This window comes from Nymphalis io, chromosome 18 (assembly GCF_905147045.1).
Source record: "Nymphalis io chromosome 18, ilAglIoxx1.1, whole genome shotgun sequence".
Classification (NCBI taxonomy): Eukaryota; Metazoa; Arthropoda; class Insecta; order Lepidoptera; family Nymphalidae; genus Nymphalis; species Nymphalis io.
Window position 1 is genome coordinate 7,787,953 of NC_065905.1, and position 21,479 is coordinate 7,809,431.

A 21,479-nucleotide genomic window follows, 5' to 3' on the forward strand; every position below is an offset into this window, starting at 1 on the left:
CTTTAAATACTAACTTCATATATAATACTACTATTATCCCTTTTGCAAAAAGACATTTCAACATTGTCATCTTACAATAACAAATAAACAAGTTATTATTTCTTTTGAACTTTTCATGCTTCTGTATATGCTTCCATGTTGTTTATGATTCTATATTATTGAATTATTTCGGTAAAATAACATAACATAATAAATATAAACATAAAAAAGATATATTACACTACTTGCCTCGTTGGTCTAATGGCTTGATGTAAGGCCGCAGACCCGGAGGTCCTGGGTTCAATTCCCAGGTTTTTGTCAGGTCCCAATTCGGGTCAATAAAAAGTTATTGGGTTTTCCTATCAGAAAATTCTCAGTAGCAACCCGGAGTCTGGAAGTTCGAAGTGGGTCCACTGTCGTGCCTCGGAAAGCACGTAAAGCCGTTGGTCCTGCGCCTGAACTTTTTCCGGTCGTGTCGGATTGCCGTCCCATCGGATTATGAGAGTTAAGGAATAGAGAGTACACCTGTGTTTGCGCACACACTTGTGCACTATAATGTCTCCTGCGTAGTTAGCTAATCTCTCTTGAGAATGGACGCCGTGGCTGAAATCGGTCTAGGATCATTATTATTATTCTGTTACTACATTTTGGATTGGCTTATATGGTGTCTTTTAATTTAAATGTTTGGAATATCCATATATCCAGTTCTTCGCTCTGGCAGCATCGATATCATGTATACATAGTACAGTACACATCTGTTTTAAATGAAGTTCTCTTTTAGTATCACTACGTTTTGTAGTCTTACGTACAAAGTCCGATCTCTTTTGTATGCAGTTTAATCTCTTCTTTAGATAGTTTACATACTCTTTGCTAAGCACTCAAAAACATAGCTAGAACGACTACAAACCAAAACGGTGAATTTCGTCGAAGAAACTATTTGAACGTGAGAATAAAAAACAAATATTATTGATTGAAGATTTTTTACGAAACCTGTAGATTTTGAAGATTTTTTACACATTTTTCGACGCCTAATTTAAAAATAACTGCTGTATACGTTAGTTTCTATTTTGATAGTAATATAAACAATAGTACAAGCATTACGTAGTGATTGTATACTCTTGAGCGCATGTTGCATGTAACTTGTACTAGATGAAAAAAAAAGCATTCGCAAATTATTTAAAAAAATCGCTAAAGCAACATTTTTATTATTTTGATTATAAGAATATTTTATTTTGATTTAGGTGCTCATTTTTTCATAATAATATTATATTACTTAACATCATATTCTATGTTATGCGACTGAATTGAAATGAAACACCATTTATTTTTGATAAGTTTATTGTTATACAATTACAGAAAGGAGTTTTATTCTAATTGTAAAACACTATATAAATGGAATTAAATATAGGTCATACAAAAAAACCAGTGCGAACCTTTTTGAAACCCGTCAATAAGATTCGAGATATAGATTATAAGTTAAATCGTATGCTAACATGCAATGACTGGCCTGTAGGCTGTAACTCATTTGTGAATGCGCACCGCGCAATGTTTGTTTTTATTAATTATTTGTAATGTCATTTTTATTTTACCTAATGGTAAATGGTAGACGACAAAGTGTGCCGTGTTATCACTTATCTCACTTTTGGAATAAAATTAGAAATTTATAATTACTAATAATAATACAATACGTGGACGTGCCGTCTGGGTCCAGTGACGTCACACTGGACCGCATAAAACAAATTATTTTTGCAAAGGTAACTTTAAAGTCACGTAACATAGTTTTTTTAATTATTTTACATTTTTGGTGATATTACTTTTAAAAACTATTTCTTCATTTTGATTATTATATATATATTAAGACTTAAAAAATATTGGTTATAACACATTCTGTTTAGGTAACTAACCCAACTGGGTTATTTTGTTTGTATTGACAGCCAGGCAATATTTTCTATCTGATTTTGCCTTATATTTATATTAAACAACTTCACTTTGGAATTTGTCGTACATTGTGCAATACAAGATAATTTTATAGGGTCCTGTTTTATTTGACTTCCAAACACATTATTGTAATATTATACACGTGTTTGAATCGTGTGGAGAAACCCTTAACATTTTAGTTACCTATGTCATTAAAACGTGTCTAAAACATAAATGACATAGCAAAATAGTACTAAACACCATTTTTAAAAATCTTACTTCCATATTTAGTATAGATATTTCGATTATGACATATTGTAGTATAAATAAATGACTCAAAAATACTCGCTTCGCCCATCTTATCTATCAATATCATCGTTGGACACAATTTCTACATCTGGGCAACTATCGAGTACTGTCAAGACAGCATAGCAATATTCCTTTTCTTCAATGAAACCTTCACCCACAAATTCCGGGACGTCCAGGTGATCTATTATAATCTGCTTAAGATCCAGTGACGGTTCCCTCAATTGCTCTAAGATTCTGGGGTCATTTGTGTCAACCAAAGTCTTTAGGAGGCTCAGCATTTGTTCGGAGGAGTCATCCCGCCCTTCTTTGAGCTTCTCTCCTATTATCTTCACTATATTCTTCTGTATGAATTGTTCTGTGGAATATAAAAAATATATATTTAGTAACAGCATATGAGTGAGAATATGAGGCTATTTGACTAGGTGCCATACATCCGTATTGCAGCAGTGTCATGGAATAAGCTTTAAGCCCTAACCTTAAGAGAAGAGGATACCTTTATCCAGCTTTGGTGCCAATGTCTTTAGGTGGTGGTGACCATTTACCATAAGGTCTCATTTGGCTGTTTGTCTACATATTTTAAATAAATAAATGATATAATAAATTCTCAACCTCAACAAAAATATTATGTTACCTTTTGCATCAGGATAGTGTTGGCACAGGTAATTAATGAGGAAAGAAGCTTTAGCCCTGGCGGAGGCGTATGTCTGCTCCAGCACTTTAACGAGCGTGTCGCATCCACCGAGCGCGATCAGTTCACGGCAACCAGGATCGTACTCGCGTACCGAGCCTATATACATATAGCACCTGGTTACTTTAGATATAATAAGCACATTATAAAGAAATAAATAAATTATTAACTATTCTATCCTTTATAATTATATGGCTATGATAAATTTTGAAGAAATTCGTTTTGCATTTACCAAATTTGAAAATAAATAGTGCCACCATCATGGAGAACGGCATCTTTACTTAGTGTAATTTAACCATTCATTCTTATTCTATTTTTTAAGCCAGCCTAAACGATGGATCCTTTAGGTAGTATGAAGTGGGGGGGAGGGCACATAAGTTAAACGGAGCCTGATAAGATTTCCCTATAATCAATATTTTTTTAAATCATTACTCTACTGTTACATGGTTATGTCAACAGTATGTGCCACGCATTCTCTTAGCGGCCAGACTGTAAAAACATAGATCTTGATATTTTAGTGTTTCAAGAATTTGTTGACATTTGGAACTAGCCATGGAATTGGTATAGGCCACTGTTATTTTATAAGAAAAAGAAAAGAAATAGCTTACATGAAATAGCACCAACACATTTGGCCAGGGCATAGCCTTGCTCACTATTGGTCAAATGTAGGAGCACATTAAGTAGACCATACTCAAGCACCCGCTCCTGGCAGTCAGGGTTGTTCTGCACTAATTCAGCCAACAGCTGGCTCGTACGAATGCGTATGTCCTCATTTTCACTCCCATAGCATACGGGAAACAATGCAAAGCCGCCTAATTTTTGAAAATCTGAAAAAAATACATAACATTATCTACTAAAAATATATCATTCAAGTTTGTATGATACGATGATCGTGTCCTCGTAGTAGATTTAGGCCACGGTGGCCATTTTACCAACTGCTGCGGGATATATAATCCCAGTCTCATAATATCATGGTAATGAAAATCCGACTCGAGTGAAAGGAGTTCGGCGCAGGACCGAATGGCTTTACACACTGTCCGAAGTACGGGAGCGTAAGCTCTGATAACTTCCAGTCAGCTGACAACTGCCAGTCATGGCAGCCGTTACTCATATTAATTTTTCGTAAAAAAACCCAAACCCTTATTTGACCCAAGATTTGAAGCCAAGACCTCTAGCCGCAGTCGCAAGACGCAGTCGGTTACAAATTATTGTTGCCTAAAAAATGATTTGACTTTATTTTAATATAATTATCACATATTGTACAGCAAAACTTAGTATTGTTGCGTTCTGATTAAAAGGTAAGTGAGTTTATCTGCGGCATCGTCTTATTTATTTTAACAGTCTTTAGTAAAACACAAGTGACAGGAAAATAATTCGAATGTCTCGAGCGAAGTAACTCAACTATTATAATATATTGCAATTGCGTCTAAATTATGTATGAAAATTAACATTGAAAATTTACAGTGGTAAGTCTTTACTTAAAAAGCCTGTTAATTTCGAACTGCTGGGCGAAAGACTAATCGTAAGATAAGAGATATCTTGAGAAGTTTTGAAATTAACGCCTATGAAACGGATCAACAGACAAACGTTGATCACAGCTAGTAATACATAAGAACTTACCCAAAGCGACATCAATATCATCAACGAACTCCATCATATTGTTGAATGCGGCTCTGATGTCATCAGGCACCGGCTGGCCGAGCTGCACGCTCTTGATAAACTCAACGTTGGTGAGTATCCTAATTCCTCTCTGCAACACCTTCGGCACGTCCACCGTGAGACTCTTCAAAGCTTCTTCCAAGAACCTACGCCTCTAAAATCATAAACACAATTTAATATCTATTTTTTTCTTATCGCCAATAACATTTAAACAAACCCCTACCACGTCGGCTCACACAATCTATCAAAACGTTAGTCAAAATAATAAAAAAAGTTTGGTCGCGGATAAATTCCCAATGCTGGGCAAAGAGCTCTTAGCCCAGCATTGGGAAATCGGTTTGGTAAATATTGTATACATATGTATATGTATATCTGTTAGAATATCTTCGTCGCAGGACACACGACTTCACATAAGCATCGTGGCACTACGATAAGTCTTTATACTTCTGGATAGGATCTTTGTTAACAGTAGCAGAGTCAAATTAATTTTCATAATTTTTTGTAAAGTATATTATAAAATTCTTGGAAATATCTCTAAATTATAATAAAAGTATCCTTTATTAAAAATATAGCTTTTGGTGCTGAAGATTTGTAACAGATGGCGGTAGGGGGGATAATTATTATCTTACTATAAATTATATATGATTACAAGAAAAAAACCTTTTAAAATTGTTGTAAATGTAATTTATTAATAAATATGAAATCTTATCAAAACCACAATATAAACAAGTTAGCGGGAATATTTAGTTTTTTGAACAACCATTTTGAAATTAGACTACTATTAATAATTCCGTAAAAATGTATCTATTAGAAAAATGCCTTTAATTTAACTTACATCATTGACTTGAGTCAAACAGAATTTGATGACTAAAAATAATGACAGACGGTCTTGAAAATATTTTGAAGCTGATTATTATTAGTCATTTTTCAATGTTCACTGTATTTAAGTAACAAATTTTTAAGCTTAAAAGTGAATATAGTGCTATATAAAATATTATTTTTATACGCAAATGGGCCTCCTGATGGTATGTCGCTATCACCGCCTACATACATTGGCGCTGTGTGTGAGATTATTTTTTCGTTTACCATATAAAAATAAATTATACATCATTTTAAATACTTTCAATAACAAAACTCTATTTTTGTTTACATTACAACACAAAATTATAAATTTTAAAATGTTTGAGATATCAAAATGGTGATAGGGCTTTGTGCAATCTCGTCTGGGTAGGTACCACCCACTCATCAGATATTCTACCGCAAAACAGCAATACTTGATATTGTTGTGTTCCGGTTTGAAGGGTGAGTGAGCCAGTGTAATTACAGGCACAAGGGACATAAAATCTTAGTTCCCAAGGTTGGTGGCGCATTGGCTATAAGCGATGGTTGACATTTCTTACAATGCCAATGTCTAAGGGCGTTTGGTGACCACTTACCATCAGGTGGCCCATATGCTCGTCCACCTTCCTATGCTATAAAAAATAATAATAATAATATATTTTATTTATCAGTAGAAGATTTATTGCTATGCAATTGTACATCTAGTGTCAAATTATAATAATTGTACGATTGTTAGCACTGATTATATGGAACTGATGTTGTTATTGCTCTATTTTATAAATCAGTTTAAGGGTTTGTTTATATACATTTATTTCAATTGATGAAATATTGATACGTAGTTGTAAAACTTAAAGCAAAATAAATTACCTCCAAATCCAAAGCACTCGCACCGGCGCCATTGGGCCCATCTTCGTCGTTCTTGTGCGTGGCATCTATGGCAAAACGAAGTAGGGTCTGAAACCAAAAGAACAATTTTAAGAAATATATTATATGTATATTTTTATATACGCCATCGAAATGGAAATACGTAGCAGAAACTGGACTGTGATGAAAGTCCTCAGTGGAACTGAGCAGAGCAAAGTTTAGCGATGAAACTTGACGAGCAATGATGCAATAACATAGAAATCTATTCAAATCAGTGATCTCAATAATTCGCACAACTCTGAAAAAAATGCTGTGCTTTCTTGCAAGAGTATAGAAAGGCGGGCTTTAAAAGCGCTATTTCAACAGCAAAGGACTTGACTGTTTTCAAAACCACAAGACTTCACAAACGTTAAGTTGATGTTACTGCCCGCGGCGAGCCTATAACTTTTACAACAGATACATTGTAAGTAATTTTTTTAAGTTTAGGTTGTTAAGTTTAGTTAGGTTACCCAATAAAAAGTTATTGGGTTTTTCTGTCGAATATTCTCAATAGCAGCCCGGAGTCTGCAAGTTTGAAATGTGTACACTCCCGTGCCTCGGAAAGCACGTAAAGCCGTTGTTCCTGCACCTGAGCTCTTTCCGGTCGTGTCGGATTGTCTTCACATCGGATTATGAGGGTTAGGGAATAGAGTGCACCTGTGTTTGCGCACACACTTGTGCGCTATAATATGTCCTGCACAGTTGACTCATCTCTCATGAGATTGGCCGCCGTGGCCGAAAACGGACCGGAGGAAATTACAATATTAAAAAGATTATAGAAAAACCTATAGAGTTATGTAATTTATTTGAGACTGCATCAAATTATCCCGATGACAATGTGTCGTCAACTCGACTGATACTCTTGTGCAGGAAGACGGTCATCATCTTGCTTTATCTGTTATCGTTTAAATGATTCATCCTCTTACCTTGAAAACTGCATCTCGTCAAATCAGCTTGTTTTATGCTTCAAACTATGAAATTGTTAAAGAAAATTGTCAAGATTTGCCTTGAGAAGCCTTGGAATGATTTGTATAATAGCAAATATATTGATACAGTTATCAGAGTCATTTACGTTTTTATAATTCTAACAAAGTTTCTTAAACAAAACAATCACTACCCGATCTAGTATTCATAAGCTTTGATTAAAATAGCAATAGAAAACAATTAAATAAACAAAAACCAAAGGTTTGGGATCTGATACTTAGATGCATGTATGCTGTGTGATTGAACTCAATAGCCTGAAAAACTTTTTATCTGATCACAACGATATTACTCCTGTCTACATTTTATATTTCATCATAAATAGTAACAAACAAGAATTGTATACGAATGTCTAGACAGCTTAATGCGAATGTTAATCACAATACCTGCAACTGTTACTAGTGGGTATAGGAGGTTTTTTAAGCTTACGATGAAGAAAATTAATATTACTTCACACTTTGAGCGACAATATCTCAATCTATTGCAATTCTTACGATTAGCAACTGTGTCAATCGAAAACGAAATAACTGATTTATTAAAATCTTATAATTATTCAGCAGTTTCAAAGATTAGCCCGGACAAACAGACAGACAAAAATTTAAAAATAGTTGTTTTGGTGTCTCGCAAATAGCCATATTACCTTTAAAAGAAATTTTGAAATCACAGACACACTTCAATATTATTTTTTTGTATAGATAGAACCTGTCATCCTCTGATTATTCTGTGATCCCGGTCAACCATCGAGTGTAATATCGATTTACCACATTTTTCCACTAACCCAGGTCACTGAATGAAATCGATAAAGTAATATCTATCGAAATACCAGATTCTGTAATTAATAACGAATTGTTACAATTTGTGGCCAATATAATGATCATCATCAATGAACACAAATTTACCGAGTATGATTCATGGAGTATGCTCTAACCGGTACCGGCAATTACTCTATATTTCGATGAAGAAGTACAAAAGACAATGGAAAAGTAATAACATTGAAAATTGAGACAAAATTATATTGAATTCGATAATAATCGGTGGTGTGTTACATATTCATCACATTCATAGTACACTTATAAAGCACATAATCTAAACATTGAATATTGGAATTCTGTAAGAGCCATATAGTACATTTGAAAATACATCAACAAGGTCAATGATTGGTGTTACACCAAGAAGTATTTTTAATGGAACCACTCAATATCAAATCAACAGATATACCAGCAGAAATATCGCTGTGTGGAGTCATTTAGGATTTCAAATATCCAAATTAGATCTGTCGTTCCTCTCACTGTACATCTTGAAAACGGACAAAGAGTGTATTACATGGAACAACACATATGTTATAGAAATCAACGAATCCACCGATTATGTCAAGGAAGTGACTTGTAACAGGAAAAAATTTTGAAAAAATTAAAAGTAATGAAGCAACAGCATAGAATATATTGAGCAAATGTGCTTTAGGAAGAATATATCCTGCTTAAAGAAATATGCTTCTCATTACTGTTTGTGGTGGCATAGTGGATGTAGTAGTAGATATTACGTACGTATGGATGTAATAACAAGTATTGCAAGAGAATAAGGGGCTCTTTATTTGCTGGAAAACATCAACATTAGTATAAGTCAATTAAAAATTCATTCACCAAATCTAAATAATTTCAAATATATACGCTGTTCGCAATTATTTCATCCAGATGTTCCCAATCACAAACAGTACTAAAAACTCATAAAGGTCATTCTTAGATCAACACAAATAACACGTAATCATGAATTGGTTTTCATAGAAGTCATGATATAGTCATTTCATATACAATGAAACGCAATTCTTTATTGAGATTGCCTTGCAAATTGTTATCACAATTGGAAATGACGAGACCAAATAACTCTATCAATGTAACATTCAACAAAGAACTACTACAAGACCAATCATACCACAGAAATGGTTATATTTATGTGGGTTCAGCTTCAAACTGAAATATTTTCAAGGCATTAGCTCATAGTCCATAGTAGCTCAATACCAACATATCAGAAATAGGACAAATCACCCTCCGGTCTGATGTGTGGTTTGAATTTAGAAAATGATTGCTTCTCGCTTGGGCAATAACATGTAAAGCAGAGACACAGCAGCGCACAAAGCAGGGTGTTAAATTGAATGATTTGTTTGTTCAATTACTCATTGTTCTCTAGAACATTGTAAGTTGATGTAACTTATTACATATATATGTAGAGTTGACACATTAAGAAATCAATATAAAAATGAAACAATACAAAAACTAATTATTTTACCACAACAGTAATTTTTTTTTATGAAAAATCAGTCAAATGTCTATATTTTTTAAACCAGACTAAATGATTAAAAATTTAATATGTCAATTTTATATAATGAATACAAATATTTAAATGATATACATTTGAATTTACATACATATTTATTGATTTCCATTAAACCCTGAGGTTAAGCAAATTAATGATAAAAATTAGTTGAAAAAATCTTTGTTTGAAAAATATTCAAACAATAAAATGGAGATAGAATCAGAATTTAAGTACTTGCAACTTCAGTAGACTATATCCAGTGTACCTTCTAGATAAAATAAAGCGCGGGCAAAATTGTCTACAATAAATCAGGTCACAATCAATATAGAAAAGCTAATTGATGCAAAAAAAGTTGCGCGATACGGGTAATACAAGTATATATAACGCAAAGGGCGTTGGGCCTAAATATATATGAATATTGTAAATACATTAAATATTGTACCTGTAAATTAGTTGGTCGTCGAGGCTCGAAAGTTAAGCCTTCAGTCGGGAGAGCATTTGCCTGAGCTCCCGCAACATGGTCCGCACGATCACTTGATTCCATTTTGGACTAACGAAATAAGTATTTACTGATTAAAACAAACAAGTTATTCAAGTACACTGAGGCAAAACTGGATTCACGAGATTATGTTTTCACAATAATTCAGTTTGCTTAAAAGATGCAATATGAACCAGACTACACGCGTTAAATTCTAGACTTTTAAAGAAAAATCAATAACTTCACAATTCGACAATTTGGAATGACAATACTGGAACCAATGTTTACACATATGAAAATAAAATCTTGACATCTATGGTCAGGTGAGAAAAGAAATGTTTAAACAATATCAAAATGTATTATTTAGTGAAAATGTAGAAATAGGATTAATAATAATCTTTCAGTAATTTGCAAATTTTAATAATTTGCTTTTTCAATAATTTGCAAATTAAAATATTCTTTTTTAATACTACTAAAGCTGTCACACACGACATGCTAGGAATTCTAAGACGAAAAATATTCTCAAATGAAGGTTTTATACAAATGTTGACACATGCAATTCACGTAAATCGATTGTTTGTTACATTAATCGATTTTTAAATGTTCAGTCAGTATAAAATAAATATAATCTTTGTTCGAAATATATGATAAATATATAAATGGATTTTAGCAAAGGTAACCTGGATAGTTATCGTTATTACTATTTATTGCATTAATTTAAACCCCATAAAATAAAAAAAATAGAACAAAATGTTTATGTTTAATCATTTTTATAATATTTTGAAAACCATGTAATAAAATAAATTTGGTAATTCTAATATTATTTTTTAATATACTAAAACAACAATCGGTCATTTTCGGTTTCACTTATGAATACTGAATGTGGAATATTTATATTTAATCTCACTTTTAAATAAAATGTTCTTTTCTTAATTCAATTAGAAATACATAAACTGGTAACATTTTGCAGTCGTCAAACTAAACTTAATTTTCTACATGAAATATTTTTTAAATATAGACTACATAAATAAACTAAGGTGTAAGATCACACAGCCAATTTTTTTTTATTACCAAATTTATTTTATTCAGCAGGATTATACGAATTATTAAATATTTCACTATTTATTTTACACAGATATAACAATTTGCTAGTTTCTGGGAACACATTTTATAAAACAAGAAGAAAAATAATAATAATTTTTTTGTTAAAAATGATTACTGAAATAATGATGGTATAAGATGTTGATAGGAACGCTAACAGCATTATTCCGACAATCTAGGTAAAAAAGAAACCATCTTTTCTATCGACAGTGGAGCTTTTAAAAAAGGATGCTTTATCATTTAATTTTTAATCCCGTTACTTCAAGATTTATGTGTTTTAGTTATTCAACATGACAAAACATAATTTGGAATATGAGACAAATTTTTGTACACTTGTGTGAAGCTTGTCCTGAAATGAAAAGGGACTAATAGGCCCAGTATCAGGCTTATGAAACACAGTTCAGTTCAGACCAACAGTTCTATTGCCGTTGTTGATATTTTCCAGAAGTCTCATGTTGATATAATTAAGATAACCGTGATATAAAACTCTTCCCAAAATCCTATATAAAATAATAATAAATTTGTGATCAAGGAGTCTTGCTTGTAACATATTAATGCATACAAACTTTCACTACCTCCAAGTGTTTCGAGATTCTTAAAAAGTATTATTACATATAACCTGAATGTGCTTGAAACAGCTGGACTAATATTATAAGCACATAAGTGCACAGAAGCTCCGAAAACCATATAAGTAAAAATGTATAATAGATATGCATGTTACATGATTTTTTTTAATTAATTTAATAATATTAATACAATTGGATTGATTTAAATAAAATGATCGTTAAAGAGATACAATAAATTAAGTTATCATGGTCGGTAGCGTAATAACTAATAACATTTAATTCCCAAATTATGTGTAATAACAACATTATTTATTTGCTCTAAGGGAACAATACGACGCAATCGCTGTCACCGAGAGTGTGCCAACCCTTCCTCACTTCATTTATTTATAAAATTAAACAACTATTACAAATAAATAGTAACGATCTCTCAACGATCACAATATTCGAAATATATAAGTTGGTGCGTATTATTTTCTCTTCGTACGCTCAATAACAAATAGTTTTAAAATCCCCCACATCGATACAAAACAACTTTACAACTTAATCTCAATGATAAGACTTAAAGCGATAAGATATTGTGAGATAAACGAACGATGATTTCGTTTTGAGATCAAACGAAGAGTACTCTCTGTCTCTTGTTGTAGAAATACAATTTATCACAAATTCAATTCAAAAATATTACTCGTTGCGTTCAAAGGTGAGTAATTTCGAAATTTACTTATTTATTGTTAAAATTATATTTAATTGTATCATTGTGTGCGTTTATTTCTATGAGTTTCAATAGTAAGTGTGTTTATTAGATATCTGTATATTTATATAGTATACAACAAAGTTACTTTACCTCGTGTTTGTGTGTTCGATTCTGTAATCAATTTTTTTAGATAAAATTTACATTTGCTATAAGTACATTATTAAGACTTACCTATTTAAGAAAATTCAATTCCGATCCGGTTGTCGCTTTACTTTTATGCAATTAACACTTCACACACACATTAAAAATATTGAATAATATTTATCTTAAAAATATTATGATAGATTTTATGGATATTTCTTTTAGCAACATTTGAAGTAGGTCTTGAGGAACAAATTATCTTAACTGAAAACAAAAACAGTAGTAAAATAACGATGTCTGATAATCAACTCAGGAATTGTTGTTCTTAGGTTTGAGAATGCGTACGATTAAGGCATTTGTTTTAATTTAAGTTCATTCGTAAATCTTCTCAAAAGGAAGCTTAGTGAATGTATTTTATTCGACTCTAATTTTTATCACATGATTAATTTTAGTCATTATAGAAAGAGCAAGTACAACGATTTGAATTTTTTTTAGTTTATTTTTAAACTTACCTTGAGGTACCCTTTTTTTATGCTGTAAAACGTTTCCCTACGGGAACAGTGGGGGGTTATGTGGGGCTTGCCGGTGTTTAAGGCGCCGAGTGCGCTCCGAACATCGAAATACCAACTAAAAAACCACCGGTACCCTTTCCGTCTTAACGAGGAGCGCTACGAGATTGCTTGAGCATGCTACCGTGACGCTCTGACGGCCAGCCCGTCTATGCGTGCCTACCTTGAGGTGCCTGCATTAACCCGCGCTTAAACTATCGACGAAAGGTCGTTTTTAGTCGACCAACATTTGAATCAAAATTGTCTGAACAGACAAAATCAAATCGAAGCAACAAAAATATATTCATTAAAACGCCATCTTTTAACTTTTGATAATGCAGTTCAAAGTTTGGTTTAAATTTACGTAGAGCAAGAAACGATAAGACTCGAACTCACTAAAACAGTTATATGTTAAAAAGTTTTTTTTTTTTTAATTTACTTACCGCATTTATTGGGCAAAGGTAAATATAACAACTTTTTATACAAATTCTAATAAATGCTTAGTAAAAATTAAAATTTGTTTACATATTTTATTTAAAGAAGCAAACGTTATATTATGCTATCATTTTAAAATGTAGCTATTTGTTTTTATCTTGAAACAGATAACACTGAAAGTCAAAACAAAATGTATTTTTATTTCGATCAGAATTATGATTATTTTTTTCTAAAATAAGATTGTTTTAATAGATTCAAACGATGATGTTTCAACTTTTTTGTACATTATATAAGTTATAATATATTACATCGATTATTATTTTTGATAAATTCTAATCCAATGAAATATTTAATATACATAACAAAGAATCGATTAACCCCGAATTTTAGTCATGTCGGGCTTGGAACGTAGATTTAAAAAAATATATACCGTAAAACACGTATCTAAATATAACATAGTGTCAGTATAATTTGTTCAAGACAAACCAAAAGTATCATTCGAATGGTCGATACAAATACATGGGTATTCATAAAATTAATCGAGTCATCAACTCATCCTTTTTATAGGTAGTTTCTGTACTTATTACTAACATCTAAATATTATGTATAAAAGATCGTGTTTATCTTCACGTAACGTAATAATTTATTCAACCTATTAATATAACGAAAAGCTAAAAAATACCTTTGGAATTTCTAAACGATTTAAACATCATGTTCAACATTTAAAGTATTACCGTATTGCAGGTAGATCATGTATTCCACCACATAGCAATTTGCGAATCAGAAATTACCACTTACCATCTGCTACCCAATTTACCCATCTGCCTTCCAACTTTAAATAAAAAAACCCAACGTGTATCCAACACACTTTCGTATACAGTATGTTAACTTAACATGTTTTATCTGTTACATATTCTAAAAAGGTTTTATACGCAAACCTCAGCGCGTGTGAATTGTTGTGCCATTTCTTTGTATTAGAATCTGATCGGTCTAGGAAAGAATTAGATAGATAAAATAGAATTTTAAAAGGTCTGTATTGCTAGCCATTGTTCTCGCAGCGTTTTATCAGCATTAAGCGTTAGTGAAATCGATGACCAAGCTCTAGATACGTTAATAGCAAATCTAAAGTAGGTTAACATATATTTTTACTACTATCCTATTATTAGACTTGAAATATCGATTGGCCGCTTTACAGACCTGGCTTCTACTTAAAATATCTCGAGAGAAAAACCGAATAACTTTCTTATCGGCCTGACCCGGGGCTTTAATCCAGGACTTGCATGTATGTAGATACCTATCCAATAACAAGTAGACATATAATAATACTAGTTTCTGCCTGCGGCTTCGCCCGTCTGTTTAAGGAGAGAGTGGTAGTAGATATCAATATATCTTGGGGTTGTGACGACACGTTGTGACGATCCTATATCATATCCAAAAGGCAAAAAAACTGCCAAATGCCTACGTCGAAAATATGTATAAATAACAATAATATCACATCAAGTCTTTAAAACTAGGTATTTGATAAGTAAATAATACTTTATCAGCTTTTAGAGTAAGTTGAGATGCGACAGTTTTAATGGATGATAATGTATATAACTGTTTAGCACAGTAAGTATATAACACTATAAACTAATAAAGATTATAATATATTTTATGTGATAGAAAGGATCATCTACATTCCTTGCGGTTTCGCTTTTAATTAAATGGCTCCCCCTACCACGAGTTCAAACGCAACGGTTGACAACGAACGTGTGTTATAAATTGCGGAAGTTTATTGTTGTGAAAACGTGTTTAAAATAATCTTTCGGTTATATTTTTACCGACAAAAATATCCGAAGAGATAAAAATCATGTATCAGTACTTAATACATTTTAAATATATTTATGTTAATAAATAAACTAAATTTGAATTTGAGTTTTTGCACTAACATATTTATTTATTTAGGTACACAAACAGAATTTGTCAATGTCGAAGTATATTTTATTCAAGTAGGCAAGTATATAATATATAAAATATAATAATTTATACAAGCACTTTTGAATCGTTATTTTATAATTTCAATGTAAAGCAATTACCGGTTCCAAATGAACCGGCAAGCAATTGAGTGGCTAAGCTCTTTTAAACAATCAAAAAATTAAATGTATTAATCATATACAACTACATTTATATATCCTGTATGAACATCGAAAATTGGAATGCGATTCACCGGAGAAATGTTGTTAGCATTCTTCTCAAAAGTCCAAGATGATTTGTATATATACTTATTTAAAACCTGAATGTGACTACCTTTTCTTCTATTTTCTTACCGTTAATTATCGAGGAATGCTGACAGGTTTTGAGAACGGTTAATATACCGTGAAATCAAAATTCTGGGATTTTATATCAGAAAATTGTGATTTTACAATTGAAACTCGTGATAAAGGCCTCGCCATTAGTAAAGTGAAGTGCTACTTTCAATAAGAAAATGTTTATAAATTCCATAAAAACATTTAGTTGTGAACAATTCATTTAGCAGTAGTATATTATAAAAAAGGAGGATGAACACAAAGACATCAATGAAATAATAATTTTATTATTATATCTAAACCACCACCACCAGAACCAGTAAATCTGTAATTGCCAATTTGTTTTAGTATTTAAAAAAAATATAATATTAATATTATATTAGTACATATTTAAAAAAAAAATTTAGTAATTAAGCGGGACGGTTGTCACAACTCTTATCAGAACGCATCGATTATATTCGACATGACATTTCTTTCTTTCTTTTGACCATAGATAACGTTTTCTTCGTTCACCCCACCACTAAAGCGAATAGGGTATGTTGGACTTCGGACTCGGTTACCTACTAAACACTAGCGGAACTCTTCAACGCCATAGTGGAACGCACATACTCGCTTGCACATTCGAGACATGACATCTGCAATAATAATTATTAATCAATAAAAGCGGTCTAAACTTAATAATAATAATGATAATGGAGTCAATTTCATAATCGTTTTTTTTTAGGTATTTCATTTATATTTTTTATTTAGAGATGATAAGCATGAAAACAATATGACCTCATACATTTCGCGTATTATAGTCGCGTGCTATTTTGTAAAAATTGATTTCATTTAACAAAATGTGATGCGAGTACAAACTTTTTGAGATCTTTACTCTGCAAGTTATTACATCCGTGCTAAATGTGTATGATAATATATGAAATCGGCAAAAGAAAATAATTAATATGAATGTTTTATTTTATATTACTTATAATAAATACTTACAATATATATTAAATATATAATTATAAAAAAACGCTTTAAAATTTTCAGAAATGCCGCCTCGTCAGGACATTGTGGTGCAGGTGGAGCGAATCCAGGTGCAGGCGTCGCCTCCCCCTCCCCCTCCACCTGGGAGACTTCAGCGACCCCCTCATGACCACCCCTCGACCTACATCGACAGAAATGTGCGTCAAAGAAACAACACGCAAAGAACGGCGCAAGCTAATAGCTAAAGATTTATTTTTAACTTTTAAGAATTCGATTTAAGCTAAGTACATAATTGTAAACTATTTCAAAAATATATTTTTACTTATTACATTATGTTTTTGTAGATATTGTCGACTGATAATTATTGTCCCAACCGATGTCCGGTCAGTTCAATATTGTCGATAATAGGGCTTCGAGCAGACCCGTCTGGGTGGGTATAGTCGGCTCATGATTAATTCTACCGTTTAACATTCAAAGCCACCTACATCAAACAACTCTGTATTCCTGTGCTCCTGTTCGAACTGTTTGATTGAGTCATTCTAGTGATAGCACATTAAGATCTTATATCCTATTGTCATCGGGACGCCGATGTCAATGGTTGCCTGCCTTCGTCAAATAAAAAATAAAAAAACTTACTTGGTAGTAAACTTTTGCATGATAAAAATATAGTCGTCCTTGACAAAAGATAAGTATGAGCTTATTTATCTTATAAAAGTATGGAATAGATGTGACTCAAAACTAAATGTTTAAAAAAACGTATCTAAACCTAAATCTCAAACGTCCACCATTTTGATTATTTATAACACTAGACGTCTGTTATTTCTTAATATCAATAACAATCCAAATAAGAAGCTGACTCTATTCTTGATTTAATTGTATATATTCTTTTAATTTCAACAAATCAAACTTCTATTATTGTTAAATTGAATATCAAGACTTCATTTCGTTTAAGGAGTAGGTTACCTATCGATTGATTAATGACATTTAAAATTTCAATTTTAAACCACCATAATGTTAAATGACAATTTAAACTATAAATTTGAATTAAAATATTGTCTGAAGGGTAGAACAAAACTGAGCATCGCTTAATTTATATGAATACATTAAAGATGCAAAAATAAAGTAATAAATTTAAAAAAATACTAATTAAATATTTATGGGATGTAAATTTTTTACAAAATTTTTATATTCCTAAAAGTTTGTCGTAAAATGTGCTATAAATTTAACTCACAGGATAGGTGCACTTGAGTAGCTTTTTCAGGAACATAAAATGCTCGTTCAAAAACACTGTTTCGGTTAATGTTTTTTTTTTAGTTAATTTATAGCAGGTACAACGACGACGAGCAAGTTTTCTACCTACGTCACATCAACATAGTATTAAAATTGTAACAGACAATATCAGCAGACATTCAGTACGTTACCAGCAGTTTATACCATATTAAGTTATTGGTATTCCTACCTATATTCTAGAGATTAGTGTATAATTTAATTAATAATTAATCATATTATAATTAATTATTAATTATCATCATAATGATTATATTACTTATATAATAATTTTATTAAATTTAAGCTGCGTATTGATTCTTAAAATTTATAGATATTTATTTTTATTACATTAGGTATTAAACTTAGATTTAAGCTATCTGTTGTTAGGAATTACATATCTATTTTTTTATATAAGATATTATCATAATATAATATAAATCATACCGTTACATAAATAGTTACAAATTACATAATTTAATTTCAAAATAAAATACCCAGTTAATTAAAAGTAGTAAATGAAAATAAAATGTACTTAAACATTCATCCTTGTAATCTTAAAAATAAAAAATAAATTAAATATTCAATTAAAATTTATATTATTTAACGTCTCGATTCTGAGTTAGTCAGGGAATTGCACTGTATGTTAAAAAAGGTGCACTGTCAAATTGACATACATGAAGCAAGCATTAGAGCGACTGAAGACAGAAACTAGAAGAAGACCGGTCTAAATAGAGCTATGTTAGTGCGGCAGGTGTCATTATTCCCTCGTATAATTGATTGGCAAATGGCAACAAACAGTAAAAATAAACACCCGCAAACGCGGCAACTCGGCGAATGGCGGTGGCGGCCGTGCCGTGCGGTTGGGCACGAAGCGGCAACGTCGCGGATCGATCGACCTCCACGCCGCGGCCGCTGCCAGCCCACTGCGTGAAAGCAACTTTAAAAAGTTTCCTTTTACTGGCAGCCACTAAAACTCGCTTATGAGCGCTGGAAACCCGACCGCTGTTATGTCTTTTTAATAAATGTAATATTTTTAAGCATCTTATTACATATTTTTAAGCGAAATACACATCTACTATATCACGTGTTATTTAGAACATGTTATTAATTTATTGATAAAACTAGCAGATGCTTTTAAAGTTACACTTCGTTTAATACTTAATCGTTTATTAAGTATTTGGGTTAAAATGAGAAAAAAACACTACTATGTTGAGTATTTATTAGTCTTTAAAATAAACTTTCAATTAAAATAAAATCTCGTTCTGTAATTACAATAAATCGCATAAAACATGTATATTATATTGAAAAATGCACCAATTTGTTAAAAAATATTTGTTCATTGTTTATTTTGTATTTTTAATGTCAATCTAATTCATTTTATACATTATGTAGATTATATTAACATATGCATATATTTATCTGCTCTTGTACTATGAAATATGAGTGTTTGGCTATTCCCTAAAAACGAATAGGTACGTTTCAGCTTGGTCTTCCGCATAAATATATTTTTATCAACAACATATACAAAATTTATGTTACAAAACAAGCAAGCAATTAATTAAAAACAAAGTTGCCTAGTTGCTAGATTCTATGGTTTTAGATTTTCGGTCCTAGGTTAAAGCCCCGGTTTGGACAATGAATGGGTAAAATGATGGATTTTCCTCCTATCATACATATTACTAAAGTGATAAAAAACTTCATCTGTGTTCGCGCGTGCAGTTGTGCACTATAATACGTCTCTCGTACAGTGGGTTAGTGCTCGAAAGCCGCCGTAGTCGTAACTAGGTCAGTAGAACGTTACTATATATTAAAAATATATAAATACATAACCACGCAAATTATATAAAAAGTATGTATATCTATTATTATTTTTCCCTTAAAATAGAGGAATTGAAAGAAATGTTACTACAACGCACTTCTATAGTATACGACTACGGAGGTGGGCCTACGTGCCCTAAGACCATCACGTTGCACAGTACTCGTGTGCGTCAAATAGTGATCACACGATACCACGACGCGCACAAAGCGCCAATCGCTTCCAACGGTACCGTCAGCATACTAAACATGCCCGATGAAACGGTTATGTTATGATTAGTATCGTTAACCCAAAATCTGTACCTTGTTGTGTTCAATACTTTTTTTTCATTAATTTATATTTTAGTATTAAATACATAACTATTTACCAATAATTAAATGTATTATTATTAAATAAAGATGGAAATCTTCGGACTTATTGTGTCAACAAAGGCTGGCTTATATTATTTACAATACCTACTTAAATTTATATCACTATATTCATTAATTGTAGGCATTGCTTAAGTTCAGACGGCAAACGCTTAAGCGTCTGTAACAGAATAAACGAATGTCAGATTACAAAGATTTGAATTACTCTATAATATTTACGAAGCTCTATTGAAAAGAATATTTCACAAAAAAATCAATACCAATATATGTGTAATCGTTGAACAATGATGACCGAAATCACGGCAGCCGTTGTTAACGTAGACTAGACACCTGTGCGAGACATACCTATTCTCTCATAATCCGATACGATGGTAACCCAACACGACTCGAGAGAGTTCAGGCGCAGAACCAACAGCTTTCATTTCTCTTACTTCATTCCCGACTTCAAAGATGCACCAAACAAATCTTAAGGCAGCAATTTTAACTGCATATTTTTAGAGCCGTTTATTTTGTGAAATTATTATTGCTATTTATTATTTTTATATTATATTTTTTGAAAACACAGTTTTTCATTAGACATAAGACTGGCAATTATGTTCTCTTCGTATTTTTATTCTTCGGGTTTTTTTTAATAAACAATTATTTTCGGGTTTTAATCTATCACTTTGCTTCTTCTGTTATGCCATTTCAATCTTTTTTTCGTTATAATTGTTTTTTCTAAGTGGCGTATTAAATTATCCTTGTAGGCGTGTTGAATATTGATTCACTATAGGAAACGTCTACGTCACGTAGAGGGAACACAATATTTCTGCGAAAATTTTGGAGGATTAAAACTAAAACAAACTTTAGAGGACTTAAAACTAAAACAAAAGAAATAAGACTATCTTCAATGACATGATGTTTTGATATTATTATTGGAACAGAGACTTGGTTGGATGACAGTGTTCACGATAAAGAACTATTTAGCAACAAATACAATGTTTACCGTAGAGATCGTTCATCTACTTCATCTTCTGGAAAAACTGGAGGAGGCGTTTTATTCGCTGTCTCTAAAAATATTTGTTCGAAACGTGTTGATCACTTTGAAAGTTCTATGGAAGATTTGTGGGTATCAGTGAAAAGTGACGGTCAAGAATCGAAAGAAATTTTATTTTGTGTGCTTTATCTTCCTCCTCCAGTGACAAGTGCTTCATTGAACCCGATGTTAGAGAATATTAGTCATGTTA

At 31.8% G+C, this 21,479-nt stretch overlaps 1 protein-coding gene and 1 long non-coding RNA gene across 2 annotated transcripts; one reads left to right on the top strand and one right to left on the bottom strand.

Moving 5' to 3' along the window:
* Positions 1–1,299: 1,299 nt before the first annotated feature.
* Positions 1,300–10,328, bottom strand: LOC126775721 (uncharacterized). Its single transcript, XM_050497809.1, has 6 exons — positions 10,029–10,328; positions 6,260–6,346; positions 4,514–4,706; positions 3,502–3,720; positions 2,837–2,992; positions 1,300–2,560 (listed from the first exon to the last, which is right to left on the bottom strand). Exons 1-6 carry the CDS (start codon positions 10,128–10,130, stop codon positions 2,256–2,258), a joined length of 1,062 nt encoding a protein of 353 aa, XP_050353766.1. The 5' UTR covers positions 10,131–10,328; the 3' UTR covers positions 1,300–2,255.
* A 1,968-nt stretch (positions 10,329–12,296) lies between these two features.
* On the top strand, positions 12,297–17,130 carry LOC126775733 (uncharacterized). The gene is made up of 2 exons (XR_007669907.1): positions 12,297–12,428; positions 16,864–17,130. It is a non-coding gene; the product is annotated as an uncharacterized LOC126775733 (long non-coding RNA).
* The last annotated feature ends 4,349 nt before the right edge of the window (positions 17,131–21,479 follow it).

Excerpts from the sequence above, each read along its gene's own strand:
- LOC126775721 (XM_050497809.1), bottom strand. The coding sequence starts at position 10,130 with ATGGAATCAAGTGATCGTGCGGACCATGTTGCGGGAGCTCAGGCAAAT. Across the intron at positions 4,707-6,259 it reads CGAGTGCTTTGGATTTGGAG|AGGCGTAGGTTCTTGGAAGA; the intron begins GTAATTTATTTT and ends TTATGATTTTAG. Across the intron at positions 2,561-2,836 it reads ACACTATCCTGATGCAAAAG|AACAATTCATACAGAAGAAT; the intron begins GTAACATAATAT and ends TATATTCCACAG.